At 39.6% G+C, this 20,074-nt stretch overlaps 1 protein-coding gene across 1 annotated transcript; it reads left to right on the top strand.

Moving 5' to 3' along the window:
• Window positions 1-492: 492 nt before the first annotated feature.
• On the top strand, window positions 493-19,863 carry RFC4 (replication factor C (activator 1) 4, 37kDa). The gene is made up of 10 exons (XM_006884107.1): window positions 493-629; window positions 9,006-9,084; window positions 13,329-13,408; window positions 16,270-16,389; window positions 17,517-17,660; window positions 18,007-18,127; window positions 18,554-18,679; window positions 19,392-19,472; window positions 19,559-19,675; window positions 19,761-19,863. The coding sequence occupies exons 1-10, from the start codon at window positions 499-501 to the stop codon at window positions 19,854-19,856; spliced, it is 1,095 nt and encodes a 364-aa protein (XP_006884169.1). The 5' UTR covers window positions 493-498; the 3' UTR covers window positions 19,857-19,863.
• Window positions 19,864-20,074: the final 211 nt, after the last annotated feature.

The raw sequence follows: 20,074 nt of genomic DNA, 5'->3' as shown, positions 1-20,074 counted from the left end.
CCTTGTAGGCATCAGGAGAAACAGCATGAACAAAATATAATTGCTATTGATGCTAGCAGTTTCACACAATCTAATGATAATTCTGTCCCTAACAAATCACTTTTCCCCTACTTGGAAAAATGTTGACATGAGTGTGCTGTGGATGGGATTTCTTAGGCATTTTAAATCCCTCACGCTTTTCCGTATTTATATAGTTTATTGTTATTCAGAATATACACAGCAGAATCTACACCAATAGTTTAGAACTCTTAATAGTATTTGAGTGCCGATATAAGATATATCTTGATTCTAAAACTCCTCATGGTGTATAGATTCTAAGTTCTTAGTCCTCTTTTGTGTCGTTATAGCCCTCAGTACAGTATATTCAGATGGTCATGGGGTGATGGCTTTCATTTAGTATGTAATTATTGAATGCTTGGCATAAGGTTAAGTGTGTCTTCAGGCGTAATTATTTCAAACGAACCTTTCCTGTCTTCCATGGGTCAGGGTGAAGTAACCATGCAAGCATTTCTGAAAGGTGCATCTGGCAGTTCTAAACCAGCACTGACCAAAGATCGAGGAGTTGCTGCTACTGCAGGAAGCAGTGGCGAGAACAAGAAAGCAAAGCCTATTCCGTGGGTGGAAAAATAGTAAGTACACTTGTGCTTTTACTGAAATCATGAAGACGTGCCCACCAGCCACTTCAAAGTAGTCGTTAGATAGTGTAAACTACTAGCCTAGCCAAAAGTTCTGCAGTTTTAATTCACCCAGAGGCACCGCAGAAGACCTTTTGATGTTAGGTGCCACCAAGCCAGCTCCAACTCATAGCAGCCCTATGTAGGACACATCAAAACCTTGCCTGATCTGCTGTCCTCACAGACTCTGCCATGCATAATTAAGCCCACAGTTAGAGTACCTGTGACAGTCCATCTTTTGATAGTTTTACTTTTCTGACCTTCCATCTTTCCAAGTATGATATATTTTTCCAGAAACTGGCCTCTCCTGATGTTGTTAGGTGCCATTGATTCGAGACCATTGTGACACTCTTAGAAACCATTGCTTCAGTCACCGTGTCAATCCACCTGATTGAGGGTCTTCTTGTCCTTCGCCTCTCCTGATAGCATACCCAAAATATGTGAGACAAAATATCACTCGTCATCCTTGTCTCTAAGGAGCATCCTAGCTCCACTTTCACACACAAATTGGTTGGTTGGTTCTTTTGCAGTCCATGGTGTGGTCTTTGCAAGCCCCACAATTCACAGGCGATCAGTTCTTCATCAGTCTTCGTTTTTATCACAACTTTGACATGTATATGAAGCACCTTGATTATTAAACTAACATCCTTATTCATTAGCACTTTCGAATTCCTCGACAGCAGATTGACCCAGTGTCTTTTGATTGCCTGACTGCTGCTACCATGGATGTTGATAATAGATCGATATAAAATGACATTGACAACTTCAGTCTCTCCTTCATCTTTTATGACATTGCTTTTTGGTCCAGTGGCAAGGATTTTTGTTTTCTTAATTTATTATTGTTGTTGTTAGGTATCATCAAGTTGAATATGACTTATAATGACCCTTTGAACAAAAGATCTGAACCCAGTCCTGCACCATCCTCATACTTCTTGCCTCCAAAAACACGCCACCTGCACCCACTCCAAGACATACTGTTTATTCTCTTGGCCATCTATGAGATGTTCAGTGCTCTTCTTCAACACCACAGCTCAGAGGCATCAATTCTTTTTCTATCATCGTTATTCATTGTCCAGGTCTTGGATACATAGCTAGAAATTATAAAGATCATGTCCTGAGTCAGACACACCTTAGTCCTCAAACTAACATCACTGCTCCTCAAATAATTTGGAAAGATCCCTAGCTGCAGATTTTCCCATTGAAATTTGTCTCATTTCCTGACTGCTTGTACCAAGGGTGTTAATTGTGGATCAAAGCAAGATGAAGCTTTTGACAGTTTCACTCTCCTCTCCATCTGTCATAACACTGTCTACTGGTCCCATGGTAAGGATCTTTGTTTTCTTGGCATTGAGATGCAATCCATACTGAAGGCTGCATTCCTTGATCCTCTGCAACAACTGCTTCATATCCTTATCACTTTGAGCAAGTACGGTTGTGTTATCTGCATAATGTAGGTTATCCCTCCAATCCTGATGGCACATTCCTCTTCATAGAGTCCAGCTTCTCAGATAATTTCCTCAGCATATGAATGTAAATCCATATTGAAGGCTACATTCTTTGGTCTCCTTCAGAAAGTGCTAAAGTCATCTTCACTTTCTGCAAGCAAGGTTATGTCATCCGCATAATACGAGTTGTTAATAAGTATTCTTCCAGTCCTGATGCAACATTCTCTTCATACAATCAGGTTCTTCAAAGTATTTACTCAGCACATACAGACTCAGTAACTGTGGTGAAAAGTTGCAACCCTCATTCACACCTTTCCTGATTTTAAACCATGTAGCAATATGTTCTGTTCAAATGAATGCTTCTTGATGCATGTACAAGTTCTGTGTTCACGAGCACAATTGAGTGTTTGGGGATTCCCATTCTTAATGTTATTGATGCTCCATAATCCACACAGTTGAATGCCTTTGCATAGTCAATAAAACACAAGTAAATGTTTTTTCATATATTCTTTGCTTTCCATCAAGATCCATCAACATCAGCAAGGATATCCGTCGTTCCATGGCCTCTTCCGAAACCAGCTTGAGTTTTTTAAACCTCTTTGTTGATGTATTACTCCAGCCATTTTTCAGTAATCTTCAGCAAGATTTTTACTTGTGTATAATATCAATAATATTTGATATTTTCTATAATCTTTCGGATCACCTTATATTGGAATGGACAGAGATACAGATCTCTTCCAGTTGATTGGCCAGGTAGCTAGCTGTCTTCCACGTTTCTTGTCATAGGCTAGTGAGCATGTCTCGGGCTGCATCTGTTTGCTGCAACACGTCAACTGATACTCTGTCAGTGTGCGGAGCCTTATTTTTGCCAATGCCTCAGTGCTAGGACTGCTTCTTTCCGTTCCATTGGTTCTTCATCGTTCACTGCTCTCTGAAACAGTTCATTGTCCACCAGTTCTTTTTGCTATAGTGACTGTATATTCCTTCTATCTTCTTTTGCTGTTGTTCACTGTTTTGCCCATACAGTCCTTCAATATTGCAATTCAAGGCTTGGATTTTTTTCTTCTTCTTCGTTTCTGTCAGCTTGAGAAATGGTGAATATGTTCTTCCCTTTTGGTTTTCTAACAATAGATCTTTTCTCATCTTAACAAAACTTTTGCCTTGTCTTCTTGAGCTGCCCTTAGAAATATCTATTTAGCTCTTCTCATCATTTCTTCCTTTTACTTTAGCTTTTCTACTTTGAAGAACAAGTTTCAGAGTCTTCTGACATTCATTTGGTTCTGTCTTCAAGTTATTTCTTGATGTCACCTCCACGACTCTTCTCTTTGGCCTTTGGTCATTAGTGTTCAACGCTTCAAATCTGTTTCAGAGATAGTTTTTAAATAACTAAAAATCATTATTTTGATTCTTTTGTACTTGTTTTCATTGTCTTCAGCTTCAGTTTGAACTTACTTATGACTAATTGACTTCTATTCTGTGGTTGTCTGCTGGCCTTGTTCTGACTGCTAATACTGAGCTTTTCCACCATCTCTTTCAATAGTCTGATTCCTGTGTATCCCATCAGGCAAGGTCCACGTGTATGCAGTTTATATATTTTTAAAAGCATACTGTTGTTGTTACTTTGTGCTTCGTGTTGGAACCACCTTATAACTGACCCTCCAGCAAGTTTTAAGAGGCAGTAAATCCCCCTTCTTTCTCCTGCAAGGCAGCTGATGGATTCAAACTGTCTTTGAGTTGGCATTGCAACTCCTTACTACTAGGCCACAAGAGTGCTCTAAAAAGATATTGCTGTTACATGTGCCATCGAGTCAGAACTCACTCATAGCTGACCCATCAGGGGACTTTCAGAGGCTTTAAATCACATAAGAAACTGCCCATCTTTCTCCCACAGAGCATCTGATGGATTCATACTGCATGCTTTTGGATTGACAGCACAACTCTTTACCCACTAGGCTACCAGAGCTCCCTACAATGATGTTATTAGGTGCCATCAAGTCAAATACGACTCATAATGACCCTGTGAATAACATATTTGAACCCTGCCCTGCCCTATCCTCACAATCTCTAACATATTCAAGCCTATTGCTGCAGTCTCTGTCAGCCCACCTGGTTGAGTGAGGGTTTTCCTCTCCTTTGCTGTCCCTCCACCTTTCCAAGCTGTCCCTCTCTAAGGAATAACCTCTTCTGTCAACATGGCCAAAGTAAATGAAGCTTTACCATCTTTGCCTCCAAGAGGTACCCTGGCTGCACTGTCTCTAAGACATGTTGTTGCTGTTGGTGTTATGTGCTGTCGAGTTATCTATGACCCATAGTGACCCTGTGTACAGCAGCTCTGAAACCTGCACCGTCCTAAGCCAGTCTTCCTAATTCAGACACACCAACCCCCATTGTCCCTGTTATAATGTCTGTCAATCCATTTCATCCGGAGTCTTCCTCTCCTGCACTGTCCTTTCATCCTTCTAAGCATGATGTCCTTTTCCAAGAACCGGTCCCTCCTGGCCATAGTATGTGAGATGAAGCTTCAGAATCCTAGCCTCCAAGAAGAAACTTTGTTTCACCCTCTCAAAGACAGACCTATTTGTTTTCTTGCCAGTCCATGGTATGTTCAAAACTCTTCTCCAGCACCACAGTTCGAAGGCATTGATTCTTCTGTCATCATTAGTCATTGTCCAGCTCTCCGATACATAGCATGTAAATGTGAAGACCATGGCCTGCATTAGGTGCACCTTACTCTTTAGACTGACATCATTGCTTTTCAGCACTCTTGAGAAATCCCTGAGAGCAGATTTTCCCAATGCAATTCATCTTTTGATTTCATGACTTCTGGTAGCAAGTGTCTTTGTGGATCCGTTAAAACCTCAGTCTCTTTTCCATCTATCATGGTGCTACTACCCGTTGGCGAATGGTGAAGATCTTTGTCTTCCTGATGTTGAGCTTCAACCCATTTTGAAGACTATAGTCCTTTACCTTCTGCAGCAAGTGCTTCAGGTCTTCTTCAGTTTCAGCAAGCAATGTTGTATCATTTGCATATTATAGGTTGTTGATGGGTCTTCTTCCAATCTTGATGCCATGCTCCTCCTCATAAAGCCTTGCTTCCCAAATGATATGTTCTGCACCTTGAAAAGGTATGGAGGCAGGATGCATCCCTGACGCACTTCTTTCTTGATTTTGAACCGTGCATTGTTTCCCTGCTTTGTTTGAGGACTGCTTCCTGGTCCAAGTATAAGTTTCACATAAGCACAATCAAATGTTCTGATATTCCCATTCTTCTCAGAGTTAGCCATAGATTGTTGTGATCCACAGAGTCAAATACTTTTCCACAGTCATTGAAATACAGATAGACATTCCTCTGGTATTCTCTGCTTTCTGTCGACATTGGTGATATGGTCTCTAGTTCTACAACCTTGTCTAAACCCAGCTTGTATTTCTGATAGTTCTCTGATAGTTCCAGTTATTTCTGGATAATCTTCAGCAGGATTTTACTAGTGTGTAAAATTAGTAATGTTGTTGTTATGTGCCGTCGATTCACTTGCGATTCATAGCGACCCTATGTACAACAGCCCTAAACTCTGCTCTGTCCTGTGCCAATCACACCATCTCCAATACACCCATCCTAATTACCCCAGTCACTGAATCAATCCACCTCATAGAGGGCCTTCCTCTCCTGCACTGTCCCTCCACCCTACCAAGCATGATGTCCCTCTCCAAGGACCGGTCCCTCCTTACAACATTTCCAAAGTATGTTAGACAGAGCTTCAGAATCCTTGCCTCCAAGGAGCTGCCTGGTTTAACCCTTTCCAGGATGAATCTGTTTGTTTTCCTAGCAGTCCATGGCTCCCTCAATAGTCTCCAGCACCACAGCTCAAAGGCATCAGTTCTCCTTCTATCCTCCTTAGTCGTTGTCCAACTCTCTGATGCATAACAAGTGATAGCAAAGACCATGGCCTGTATCAGACGCACCTTAGTCTCCAGAGAGACACCACTGCTCTTCAGTACTTTGGAGAGGTCCCTAACGGCAGACTTTCCCATGGCAATACGTCTTTTAATTTCCTGGCTAAATCAGGAGATGAATTGCATTGGGAAAGTTTGCTGTGAGGGACCTCTCAAGAGTACTGAAGTGCAACGACATCAGGCTGGAGACTAAGGTGTGCCTGATCCAGGCTCTAGTCTTTGCAATTACGTGCTATGCATCAGAGAGTTGGACAGTGAGTAGGGATGATAGAGAATTGATGCCTTTGAGTTGTGGTGCTGGAGAAGAGTGTTGAATATACCATGGACTGCTAGGAGAACAAACAGGTTTGTCCTGGAGAGGGTGAAGCCAGAATGTTCCCTGGAGTCAAGGATTCTGAAGCTTCGTCTGACATACTTTGGGCATGTTGCAAGGAGGGACTGGTCCTTGGAGAGGGACATCATGTTTGGGAGACTAGTGGGACGGCACAGAAGAGGAAGACCCTCGATGAGATGGATCAAGTCTATGAGTGGAGTGGTGCAAATGAGTGTGATTGAGACAGCGAGGTTGACACCGGATAGAACGGCGTTTAGGGCTCTTATAGGATCACTATGAGTCACAAAGAACTCGATGGCACATAACAACAACAACTGGTGCCAAGAGTGTTGACTGTGGAGCCAAGCAAACTAAAGCTGTAAACAATCTCAGTCTCTTCACCATCCATCCTGATGCTGCCAGTTGGCCCATTGGTGAGAATCTTTGTCTTCTTGACATTGAGCCTCAATCCATATTGGAGGCTGCAGTCCTTGCCACTCTGCAGCAAGCGCTTCATGTCCTCCTCAGTTTCAGCAAGCAGGGTTGTGTCATCTGCATATTGTAGATTGTTGATAGATCTTCCACCAATCTTGACCCCACGTCTCTCCTCATAGAGCCCAGCCTCCCAGATGATCTGTTCTGCATACAGGTTAAAAAGGTATGGAGACAGGACACATCCCTTGTGTATGCCCTTCCCAATTTTGAACCATGCAGTGTTTCCCTGCTTTGTTCTCACGAATGCCTCTTGGTCCAAGAATAGGTTTCTCATTAGCACAATCAAGTGTTCTGGTATAGTATTTTGATAATTTCTACACTTGTCAAGTCACCTTTTTTTGGAGTGGGAATAAATATTTGCTGTCCAAGTGATATACAGTATACTTTTTTGAGAACCGTAGTTCAAAGGCATCACCAATTAATGCATGTTGATGGTGTGTTTGGTCAATTTCAGACTGCAAAACTTGGTAAAAATGTCCAGTTCTTGCAGAGAAACCTTGGTGGCCTGGCAATCTGCTTCCCAAAATTCACAGCCTCGAGAACCCTGTGGTGCTGTTTCATCCTCTCTGCATGAATCATCGAAACTCAAGACTGACTCCATAGCAACTAAAAACAACCATCACTTTTGATCAGTTGTTTTACTTAAATTTAGGGGATGATTTATTTTGCTTAAATGTTGTCCTTGACTCTCACTCCATTGTTTAAATCATAGGGACTTGGAGTTGAAAGATGAACCAAATTTTCTCTATAGTAAGCACAGTTTTAGGAGCTGGAATACAGCTCTGAAGAAATTAAATGAAACAATTTAACCAAGTATTTGAATAGGATTATATAAGTTCAAAGAGCTCTGGTAGCTTAGTGTGTTTTACTGCTAACCAAAAAGTTAGCAGTTCGAATCCTGAGGGAGAAAGAAGGCCAGTCTCCTCCTGCTGAGATTTACAGCCCTGAAATGCAATGGAGGGTTGCTGTGAATCCAGATTGACTGTTGTGTAGTACATGAACTCAGATTATATTTACTTTTTTATTCATCAATTTCAAAGGTAATATGGAAAACTTGTAAATCTTGGTTAAAGGGCTTTCTTAAACCCTTTTCAGTTGAAGCTGATATCTTTATAATTAACTGGAAGACAGTGGGGTTTTTTTTATTTTGGGTCTTTGTAATTAATAATTTTATAAAACAAAGGAGATCTCCTACATTTATCTTTTCATTCCCTTTTTATAATTACTAAGTGTTGGTAGCCGCTCCCATGGAGAAAAAAAGATAGTTCTTCACTTTAAGAATTCCTGCCTCCAAGGGAGCTCTGGTGGCCTAGTGGCAAGAAGCTGCGCTGCAATCCCGAAGGCACGTGTTTCAAATCCACCAGGTGCTCTACTGGAGAAGGAGGGACAGTCTCCTCCTGTGCCAGTCGGATCCGATTCAATGGTGATCAACAACAACATTAAAAAAAAAAAGCCCACCACAAAAAAAAAAAACAAAAGATATAAAGAAAAGAGTTCCTGTCTCGGTAACTTAATGGAGGATAGGGTGGCTGTGAGTCAGAATAAGTGGTTTTTGGGTGTTAATTGAGAGGGATACCAGATCATTAAATGATATTTAAATTTTACTTTTTTCGCATTTAAAAAGCATTTGTGAGAGCATCTTTGATTTTAAAACTACCGACCTGAGATTACTAAAAAGTATTCTTGTCTAAGCTTAGGGTCATGGTCTTAAAAAAGATTTTCTAGACAATAGTCACTTTTTGCCAGTTGGCGCCTATGATGTAGTGAAGTAAAATCTTTTTGTATGGAAATATCTCAAATTCTCTTTCCTGTTAAGTTCGGAAAGGCTCAGCTGACCCTCCTGTAAGTATCAGAGTCTGTTAATCACATGGGAAGAGACTGCCCATCTTTTTACTGCAGAGTAGCTGGTGGATTCAAACTGACAGAATGGTGCCACTACATAGGAAATAAAAAAATACTTCACACTCTAGGTTTGCATACAGGAAATGCAAATGGAGTTTCCAGCTACTGACTATTGTGAAACACTTCTGTATTACCAATATAAAAAATGGCATTGATAATTTAAGCAGGTGCCATGTTCTGTGACTATTGTAATATACTAAATAATTTTTTTTTCTTTTTTCCCAGTCGCCCAAAATGTGTAGATGAAGTTGCTTTCCAAGAAGAAGTGGTTGCAGTGCTGAAAAAGTCCTTAGAAGGAGCCGATGTGAGTAGGAAATTGTGTCTTATGTTTGAGAGCTTCTGATTCAGTTTATTAGCTCTATGTTCCCTCTTCCCAGTACTTTTTATGCTGAATATATAGTAAGCCCCTGAAAACTATTTGTACAGTGAATAATTATCTCAGCAAATATTGATTGAGCATCTCCTACTCACTCCTATATGACTTTGTTGTATAGAACCCACTGACCACCAGCCAGTCACTTGCCATTGTGTTGATTCTAGTTCATGGGGGCCCCATGTGTTGCAAGTGTAATTGCATCGCACAGGGGATTTTTTGGCAGTGACCGTGAAATAAACAGGGTGCTCTTGTGGCCTAGTGGTAAGGAGCTGTGCTTCCAACTTGAAGTTGCATGGTTCAAATCTGCCAGGTACTCGTGAATAAAGGATGGGCAGTCTCCTCACGTGTGATGTGTTGCCTCTAAAAACCCACTGGAGGGTCGGCTCTAGGTTGGTTCTGACTCAACAGTATCTAACAACACTATGAATGAAACAAACCACCAGGCCTCTGGGTGAGTTCTTACCATTAACCTTAAGGATAACTTTGTCCCAAGTTTAGGATTTGAATTGACCTGAAAATAAAAGTATTTGTGTAGGAGTCAGTGAGACTGGCTCAGGACAGGGCAGGCAAACTCTAACAAAAAAGGAAAAAGGATTCTTTCCTTCATTTTCTTTGATAAAATACAAATAGTCTGCACCTTAAAACAGGTTTCCATTTGATGGCTCACTGTTGTAAGTCAGTTCTGATGTCAGTTGAATACCTTTTTGTTTTGTTTTGTTTTTATTTTTCATTATTATTACCTTTTGTTAGCATTGCTTTTAATTATTGTGAGTGAACATCAGAAAATTATAACATCAGCAAAATAGGCACTGAGGCTTAGTAATAGTATATGATATAGGTAAGAATTGTTTAAAAAGATCATGAATGCAGTTGGTTGCAATGTAATTTAAGTTTCTTATAAATTGGGGACTACTAGTAGAATTATAGGGAGCTCTGGTGGGCTAGATGTCAGGAGCTGGGCTGCCAACTCCAAGGCACAGAATTTGAATCCACCAACTGCTCTGCTGGGGGAAGATGAGCAGTCTCCTTGCATGCGATTTACTGCCTCTCAAAACCCACTGGATGGTTAGCTGTGGCCTTGTTCTTACTCATTAGTGTATGACCACAGCAGAATTAGAACAAGAGGATTCTTTTCACAAATCAGTTTTTTGTTTTTGGTTTTGTTATTTTATATGTTTACCATCAAATCAGATCTGACTGGTACAGGAGGAGATTGTCCCTCCTTCTCCAGCAGAGCATCTGGTGGATTTGAACCATGCACGTCCGGGATTGGAGTGCAGTTTCTTGCCACTAGGCCACCAGAGCTTGCCCAGAAATCAGTTTTAAGAGCTCACACTAAGCCTGCATGATTTAATAATTTTACTATATATTTGTTGTTGTTGTTGTTGTTGTTAAGTGCCATCGAGTCGCAGGTGACTCATAGTGACCCTATGAAGGAGAGTCCTCAATGCTTGGGTGCCTTTCTTCCTCTCTCCAGGCTCATAGGGTTTCTGGAGGCAAGCTATTACGGAAGTGGCTGCCACTCCTCCTTTCACTATATATTAAGGAATTTATTTAAAATACTACACAATAGTTGCTTTAACTTTACAAATGTTCAGGGATGCACAAATCAGAATCATTGTTGTTGTTGTTGTTAAGTGCCATCGAATCACAGACAACTCATAGCGACCCTATGAAGGAGCATCCTTGACACTTGGGTGCCTTTCATCCTCTCTCCAGGTTCACAGGGTTTCTGGAGGCAAGCTATTAATGGAAGTGGATGCCACTCCTCCTTCCAAGCTTGTTTTAATTGGGGAGCTCCACCCTACTCTCTGGCCTCATTGGGTAACCAGCCATTAACTCGTTTGACACATCAGAATCATAGTTAGAGCCTTAAAAAGTATTAGGCCTAGAGCTATTTTGTTTTCTCTTTTAAGTAATGTAGTTCATAATTTTTCTCTTAACCTCTGTGTTAGCTAGGTAACGTTAATTGTCTTCTCATTAACAAATTTGTCCGTGTATTGGCTTATTTATTTGCAAGTAAGGACTACACTAGATACTAGATAGGTAGTTATGTTCAGGACAAATCAAGTTTTTGGTCTTGTAACAGACACCTAGTGAGGTAGATATACATTTTACAAGTAAACCCTCAGGTAAGTACTAAATAGAAATTAAAAGAAATTCCTGTGATGAGAGACCAACAGGAAGGCTCACTTTAAATTGGGTAAGCAGAGAAGATGTATAATATAAAATGCAGTACCCAGCTTATAAGGATAGCATAAATGCAGGCCAGAGACCTGTAAATCGGAGCCTAAAAGGTGAAGGAGGTGGTGGCTCAGATCATGGAAGTCCTTATGGTCATGGTAAACAGCTTGCTTCAGTTTTTTTCATGCATGGAAAAACCAGTGTGCATTTTCAGTAACAAGCAGATTAAATGGGAGTGGGGAGGGTTAGTTTAGAAGCCAGAATGCTAGTAAGACTTTGTGTCTTATCATTTCAACAGGTTATCAGGAGGGTGCAGTCTCTAAAGATAGACATCATGCTTGGTCAAGTAGGAGGTCAGTGGAAAAGAGGAAGGATCTCCCTGAGGAGGACTGGCCCAGTGACTGCAAGAGTAGCCTCAGACATGCCTTGTGAGGGTGTGGCAGGGCTGGGCTGTGCTGCATTCAAGCTGTCCATGGAACTGACCCTCCAGTAATGGATAGCAGTTTTCTATGTGCAGTGATGATTCCCCTGTGTGAAAGGTTATACTGAAGAATAGAGTTGTGAATATACTCATTAGCATTCAATGCAATGACTTCTTAATCTTTACTACAGATTTGTTTCCTCCTTAATACAAACCAAGGTATAAAAGATGATGTTGATTGCCTTTGAGTTGAGCATGACTAATAGTGACCCTATGAACAAAGGGCCTGAAGCCCTTCTACTCAAAGTTCATAGTTTCTGGAAGCATGTTGTTTAGGAAGTGGATGCCACTCCTGCTTCCAAATAAAAGAAGACACTGGAGCATTTAATCTTTTCCTTCTTTCTTTTTCTGATGAATTCTCCCAGTTTACAAGATTTCCTGCATGATCCGTAATCCTTACCTGCACTGGTGCCTAGCACTTGAGGTGCTGTCATTGTCGTTTGCCATCAAGTCAGAACTGACTCACGGCTGACCCTTCAACACATATTCAGATGCTTTAAATTGCTTGAGAGGATATTGTCCATCTTTCTTAAGGAAAAGCTGGACTACATTCCCTAAGGTTGGCTATGCAACTTCTTAGCACTAGGCTTCCACAGCTCCCTTGACAGAGTTTCATTTATTTTCATTGTTCCTGGTATTGTTGTTTTGGTTTTTTTTTGGGGGGGGGGGTTTGGAAAAGCCTGACATGTCTTTTTCACTCTTTTTTGCAATATTAGTTAGATTCAGTTACACGGCAGTATATTTCCCCTCTTAAAGCAATTAACATCTATAAAATAGAAACTATGCCCCAATCTTAAGCAAAGATAAGGAATGAAAAACTTAGAAAAAGGTGTTCCCTTCACCAGTAATATTCACTCACTCTTGCTACAAAGTCAGAACCGACTCAGCTGGTCCTCCAGTGGGTTTTCTGAGGCTGTAAATCACACTGGAGGAGAGTACCCATCCTTCTCTCTTGGAGTCACTGGCAGATTCTAACTAACAAAGAAGTACTGCCTTTGAATTAGCACAACTCCCTCCAGACTAAGCCACCAGTCTCTAGTCTCTGTTTTATGTAAGTGGATTTGGTGTCATTGTAATCCTAAATAAGGACTCAATTTAAGAAATAAGAAAAGGCATTTGGAGGGAAAATTGATAGCATTATGGTGGAGGAAGGCAAACAGGATGTAGAACTGATAATAGCATGAAACCAATTAAGAATTCTTTGTATTGAGGTATAGATAGGTGGTTGTTAGGTGTCATCAAGTGGACCTGACCCAAAGCTGACTCTCCATCAGGTTTTCAAAGGCAGTAAATTGCACAGGAGAAGACTGTTATTTTCTTGCAGAGCAGCTGGTGGGTTTGAACCATGTCCCTTTGGGTTGTCAGTACACCTCCTTACCACAAAGACAGATAAATAGATGCACTTTGTTGATTAGGAAACTTGAAGGCACATAACAACAACAACAACATGATTTTCTTCTGTTTGTACCAGAATACAATTTATTTTAAAAAAATTTAAATTCTACAGCTCCCAAATCTTTTATTTTATGGGCCACCTGGAACTGGAAAAACATCAACTATTTTAGCAGCAGCTAGAGAACTCTTTGGGTAAGTGAAATCTTTCTTTTGCATTTTCTTTTTCATCTCTAAAAGACTACACTAAAAAGATCTGACATTGTTTCTTTCACTAAAGATTAAAATTCAAGTTAGTGGTAGAGCTGTTGGCTTCTTCTTCTTTTTCAGACTGTCTTATTAATGAGTTCATTGCTCCTCTCCCAATAAATTTCCTTGCCTGTATCTTAAGTGACTAATCCTCATTGTTCAAACTTTTTTCCCCTGTACCACAATATAGGAAGTCTTACAGATTTATCTCATTTTTTTTAGTGATGCATATTATTCTATTGTGTAATATGCCAGTGTCTTTAGCTAGCTATTCATTTGTTGTTGGATACTTGACTATAAAACCACTATAATACAAAACTATGGGAAGGTTTACATAAGGATAGAATCATTCTTGTGTGATTAACAGGAATTGTAAGGGAGAGAGAAGAGAATGAAAATAATACGTAAGCTGAGTTAAGAAAAAAGGCAATATTATGTTAATTTTAACTAATGTAAAAGAAAATATTTATGAATGATGGATGCATGAAAAACAAATGTGATTTTAAACTTTCACTGAAAATTAATTTTTTTTAAGATGATAAAGCTACCTAGCACTTATTTTACAGCAAACTGTTTAAGAGGCAGCATGCACTCTGAGTTATTTCTTCCCCAGAAACTCCTTTCTGCATATCAGCATCAAGCTTTGAATTGTGTTTGTGACCATTTGTGAATTATATAGTGTTAACTGAGGGGTTTTTTTATGTGTTATTTGGTATGTTATTGTGAGGGTCTAGGAACACTCAAAATTCTTTTCCATGTGGATTAATGTTACTTCTTACAAAAGGTTTCCTCAAACACTTCACTTTTAGGTAGCAGGAAAAACCTGTATATATTAGAAAAATAATTAGAGGCAATTTTTTAAATAGAGGTTTGGCTAGGTGTGCCAGTCATTTTAAACTTTCTTTTGATTTCTAACTTTGTTTCTGTAAGTAAGCATATGCTACTTTGATTTTAAAACAGTAACAAAAATTGTTAACTCAATAATTTTCTTTATAGCAAGCTGCCTTATAGAAAGAAATCAAATATGTATCAAATTGTAGTAATTTTAAAATTATATTTATTATAACTGACTGGAAGAGATCATTATTTGTTCCCATTCCAAAAAAAAGGTGGCCCAACAGAGGGCGGAAATTATCGAACAGTATCATTAATATCACATGCAAGCAAGATTTCTGTTGAAAATTATCAAAAAAGGACTGAAGCAACATGCCAACAGAGAACTGCCAGATATGCAGTCTGGGTTTAGAAGAGGCTGTGGTACTAGTGATATAGCTAAGGTTAAAAAAGTCTTGGCAAAGCAGAGTACCAGAGGAATGTCTAGCTGTGCATCATTGACTATGCAAAGGCTTATGACCGTGTGAATTACAGCAAAGCTATGGCTGACTCTGAGAAGAATGGGAATCCCAGAACATTTGATTGTGCTTATGCGAAAGCTATTCTTGGACTAAGAGACAGTCATCAGAACAGAGCAAGGAAACACTGCATGGTTCAAAATTGGGAAGGGTGTCCACCAAGGATGTATTCTGTCTCTATACCTTTTCAATCTGTACAGATCATTCAGGACCTGTACAAAAAGGAATGTGACATCAGAATTGGTGAAAGATTCATCAACAACCTGCTTTATGCAGATGACACAACCTTGCCTGCTGAAACTGAGGAGGACCTGAAGCACTTGCTGCAGAAGGTCAAGGATTGCAGCCTTCAATATGGATTGAAATTCAACATCAAGAAAACAAAGATGCTCCACCACTGTGCCAATTGGCAGCATCAGTATGGATGGTAAAGAGATTGAGATAGTTAACAGTCTTAATTTGCTTGGCTCCACAGTACCAGCAGGCAGGATTATCAAGAGACAAATTGCATTGGGTAGGTCAGCTGTCAGGGACCTCTCCAGAGTATTGAAGAGCAACAATATCAGGCTGGATACTAAGGTGTACCTGATCTGGGCTGTAGTCTTCGCAGTTGCATACAATGCATCATAGAGCTGGACAGTGACTAGGGATGAGAGAAAGAGAATTGATGCCTTTGAGCTGTGGTGCTGGAGAAGAGTGTTGAATATACTATGGATGGTTAGAACAAACAGGTTTGTCCTGGAGAGAGTGAAGCTGGGCTGCTCCTTGGAGTCAAGGATTCTGAGGATTCATCTGACATACTTGCAAGGAGGGACCAGTCCTTGGAGAGGGACATCATGTTTGGAAGGGTGGAGACCAGCGCAAGAGAGGAAGACCCTCGATGAGATGGATCAGTTCAGTGATTGGGGTGGTGGGAGTAGGTATGTCAGATACAGTGAGGTTAGCACAGGATAGAGCAGGGTTTAGGGCTCTTGTACGTGTGGTCGCTATGAATAGCAGGCAGTTTGATGGCACGTAACATTTTATTACTACATTATAAATGTTTATTATATGTAGTATATATTAATATATTGGTATATAATAGTTGAAATATTAAAATTGTATTTTAACATTAACAATAAAGGAGCTATATTAAGGAAATTGAAAAATTGTTGAAGTCATAGGATGGAACATCTCAACTTTTTTTTTTTACATCTCAGCTATTAAAATGATACTTGCAATGATTTTGATGACCAGGTAAAATGCTTGCAATACAATGCTAAGTGGGAAACGGATTTAAAATTGTATATATTGTACTGTAATATACTTTTTAAAAAAAATAAATAGAAAAAAAAGGTTAAAAATGTTAACATAACCGCTTATCTCCTTATTGCTTACTAGGTGATTTTTATACTACAAAGTGTGCAAATACTTTTTACTCTAGAATGTCCCCTGTTTTGTCTCATTTTTACGTAGGCCTGAGCTTTTTCGATTGAGAGTTCTCGAGTTAAATGCATCTGATGAACGTGGAATACAAGTAGTTCGAGAGAAAGTGAAGAATTTTGCTCAATTAACTGTGTCAGGAAGTCGTTCAGAGTAAGCAAACTTGTTTTTTCTTTTTCATGGCACACTATTATATACTTGTTTTCATTAAGTTTGTGCCAAATTTCCAGGTACATTTTTGTTAAATTTTATTTTATCTGAATTAGTTAAGCCCAGGAATAAATTTTCCTTTGTAAGTACCATTTTAAGTTGCAAAGCTATGAAAGCTTTTACTGTTATTTTTCTTAAGAAGCATTTATTAATAATACTTGATAGTTGATGTTGTGTGTTGTTATGTGCCATCGAGTCGCTTGTGACTCATAGCGACCCTATGTACAACAGCCCTAAACTCTGCTCTGTCCTGTGCCAGTCGCACTGTCTCTGACACTCCCATCCCGATTATCCCAGTCACTGAATCCTCCTCATAGAGGGCCTTCCCCTCCTGCACTGTCCCTCCACCCTCCCAAGCATGATGTCCCTCTCCAAGGACTGGTCTCTCCTCACAACATGTCCAAAGTAAGTTAGACGGAGCCTCAGAATCCTTGCCTCCAAGGAGCAACCCAGTTTAACCCTTTCCAGGATGAATCTGTTAGTATACCAAAAAATTCTAATGTTTGCAATTACATTGGAAAAGAATTATTTACCTTCCTTTTCAGTCAACTTAAAACTTCACTGTGTGTTTCATTATTAGGGTGACTATATCCATTCTTACACAAACTGAAACAACTTTAGAATGAAAGAGGTTATTAATAATGATAAAAGAAATGTCCTGAGATAAAGAGATGCACTTGTATACTCCTTAGGTGGCAAGTTCCAAGATTAAACTGTTAGATTAAACTATCAGAACACACTTTAGAACTGGTAGAAAACTAAATGACTGACTTGTGGTGTCTGCCTTGAATCTATAATCTACAAAACAGAAGGATTATTACATCCAGAATAGGCAAAATGGTAGACAGGGAGTAGATCAGGTATTTTGCCTAGGGCTGGAGAATTTAAAGAGCCGTGAATTTTACTGGACATAGATTTCTTTTTGGAGTCATGAAAATGTTCTAAAAATTGTGATGTGGTGATGGTTAGTACACTATTAAGAAAATTAATTGTATACAAGTAAAATGTATAATTTGTGAATTATATACTAGCAATGCTTTTACCACCACTACCTTGTTTCTCTGAATCAGTGGGAAGCCATGTCCTCCTTTTAAGATTGTGATTCTGGATGAAGCAGATTCTATGACCTCAGCTGCTCAGGCCGCTTTAAGACGTACCATGGAGAAAGAGTCTAGAACTACTCGTTTCTGTCTTATCTGTAACTACGTCAGTAGGTATGTAGATTGCTCAGAACATGTTAGGCAGCCTAATTTTAATAATTGCTATTAGAGAGGTAGCTCTGGTGGCCTAGTGGTTAAGAAGCTGTACTGTAATCTCAAAGGCACATTGTTCAAATCCAGTAGCTGACATGGGAGAATGGGCAATCTCCTGTATAATTCACTGCCTCTGAAAACCTGTTGGAGGGCCATATCTGGGTCAAATCCATGTCTCCAGCACCTAACAAATTAGGGAACAGGTTTTTTTCATGGCATCTTTTCTATTCAAATCTTGATTTTATTAAGTTCTGGAAACTTTTTTCTTTAGACCCTACCCTGACTTGATATTTTCAATCTTTTGCAGAATAATTGAACCCCTAACCTCTAGATGTTCTAAGTTTCGATTCAAACCTCTATCTGATAAAACTCAACAGCAGCGATTACTAGAAATTGCTGAGAAGGAAAATGTCAAAATTAGCAATGAGGTAATGTCAACATTTCTGGAAGTTTCAGCCTGTTACTACTCTGTTGTTTTTATTTTTTTTTTATCTCACCTAACATATTAAAATCTCAATTGCCCCATTCTCCTGCTACCAGAAACCCTATGGGGTCATTTTAATACTAGCCTATTTCAAATTATTTAAACAAGTGGCCAGTTCATACAGTGTAAAATTGTGTAACGTCCCATACAAGATTTCAGTCTAAGGACTAACTTGGTATGAAATTCTGGTTTTGTTGAAATTTAATGGAAGTTAGCTTAGGTATTCTTCCTCCAAGAATTTTGCTTTATCTGCCTTTACAGTTTCTCCTTAGAAACAAAATGTTTTCCTCCATTGACTTAACTGAAAGTTTACTTCTGTAAAAAAAGCAGCTTTAATTATCACAATTTAACACATTTTCTCTTTCTTAAGGAAATAGCTTATCTTGTTAAGGTGTCAGATGGAGACTTAAGAAAAGCCATTACATTTCTCCAAAGTGCTACCCGCTTAACAGGTGGAAAGGAGGTCACAGACAAAGTTATCACAGATATTGCTGGGGTAAGAGCAAGCACTAGGTATTCCTTTTGTGGTTTTTTAACTTTGCAAACCCTAATGCATAAAAATGTGTCAGGTATGTACTGTACTCATCATTGTTGTTAAGTGCCATCGAGTTGCCACTCAGTGACCCTGTGAAGGAGTCAATTCTTGGGTGTCTTTCATCCTTTCTCCAGGTTCATTGGGTTTCTGGAGGCAAGCTATTATGGAAGTGGATGCCACTCCTTCCAAGCTTGTTTTCATTGGGGAGCTCCACCCCACTCAGACCGCATTGGGTAACCAGCCATTAACACATTTGAGACAGTGTTAGTGTCCAGCCTCACAGCAACCACAAGTGACTGCAGTACGGCAACTTGTACACCAGAGCTATATGACCTAAACAAAAAACAGCTTAAGACAGGCCTGAGGGGCGCGGATTAAAAGTAACCCAACTTTGGCTTGGTAGCATCACTTTCTGTCCACTGGGCCAGCTCATCTTGTTGATCTGATCATTAGCCTGGTAAAATTAGTTTCCTAATGTTTCTTGAAGCCAGAGTTGGGAGAAAGGGTTGCGGTTCTAAAGTCACTCCATTTAGTTTGTCACTAGCAATGAATTTCAGCAGATGGTTCTTCCAGGGGACAGCTATGGGCCAAGGCCACTCACGACCATGCACTTAATGTAGAGATCAAGTAACACAGGCAATGACGAGAAACTAACTTTAAAATTGTTATTTAGGTAATACCAGCTGAGATAATTAATGAAGTATTTGCTGCATGTCAGAGTGGCTCTTTTGACAGACTAGAAGCTGTGGTCAAGGTACAGTTTAATAAGATTCTCAAAAAATACCAGACTGCTCCTACTTTTGTGAGGTAGTTTACCAAGTATCAATTTTTACCTTACAGGACTTGATAGATGAAGGCCATGCAGCCACCCAGTTTATAAATCAATTTCATGATATGGTTGTAGAGAGAGAGAGACTTTCTGATAAACAGAAGTCCATTATTACAGAAAAGCTTGCAGTAAGTAGATTCTTTCAGACTTGGGCAGTTTTCTTTGCACCTGAGCAGTTTTGCTTGACATCACTGATTTTTCTTTTACTTTCAGGAGGTGGACAGATGCCTAGCTGATGGTGCTGATGAACATTTGCAGCTGATCAGCCTTTGTGCAACTGTGATGCAGCAGTTAACTCAGAATTGTTAAATGTGATCCAATAAATAAAAAACCTTAAGCAACTCAGTAAAGTGAATATACAATTTATTTAACATTCAAACTTCATTTCATTAAGACATGTGCAATATGGCAATTTTACTGGGGGCTCAACCCTACCTAGGATATGATTGCTTGCTGGGGCTTAGCAACAGGGTCCAGTTCACACTTAACACTAATTAAATACTTTATTGAATAAATATCAAACAAAA

This window comes from Elephantulus edwardii, unplaced genomic scaffold, assembly GCF_000299155.1.
Source record: "Elephantulus edwardii isolate Elephantulus edwardi_28Jun2011 unplaced genomic scaffold, EleEdw1.0 scaffold00031, whole genome shotgun sequence".
In the NCBI taxonomy this organism is placed as follows: domain Eukaryota; kingdom Metazoa; phylum Chordata; class Mammalia; order Macroscelidea; family Macroscelididae; genus Elephantulus; species Elephantulus edwardii.
Note: the sequence above shows the minus strand (reverse complement) of the source record. Positions and strands in the feature narration are given on the sequence as shown.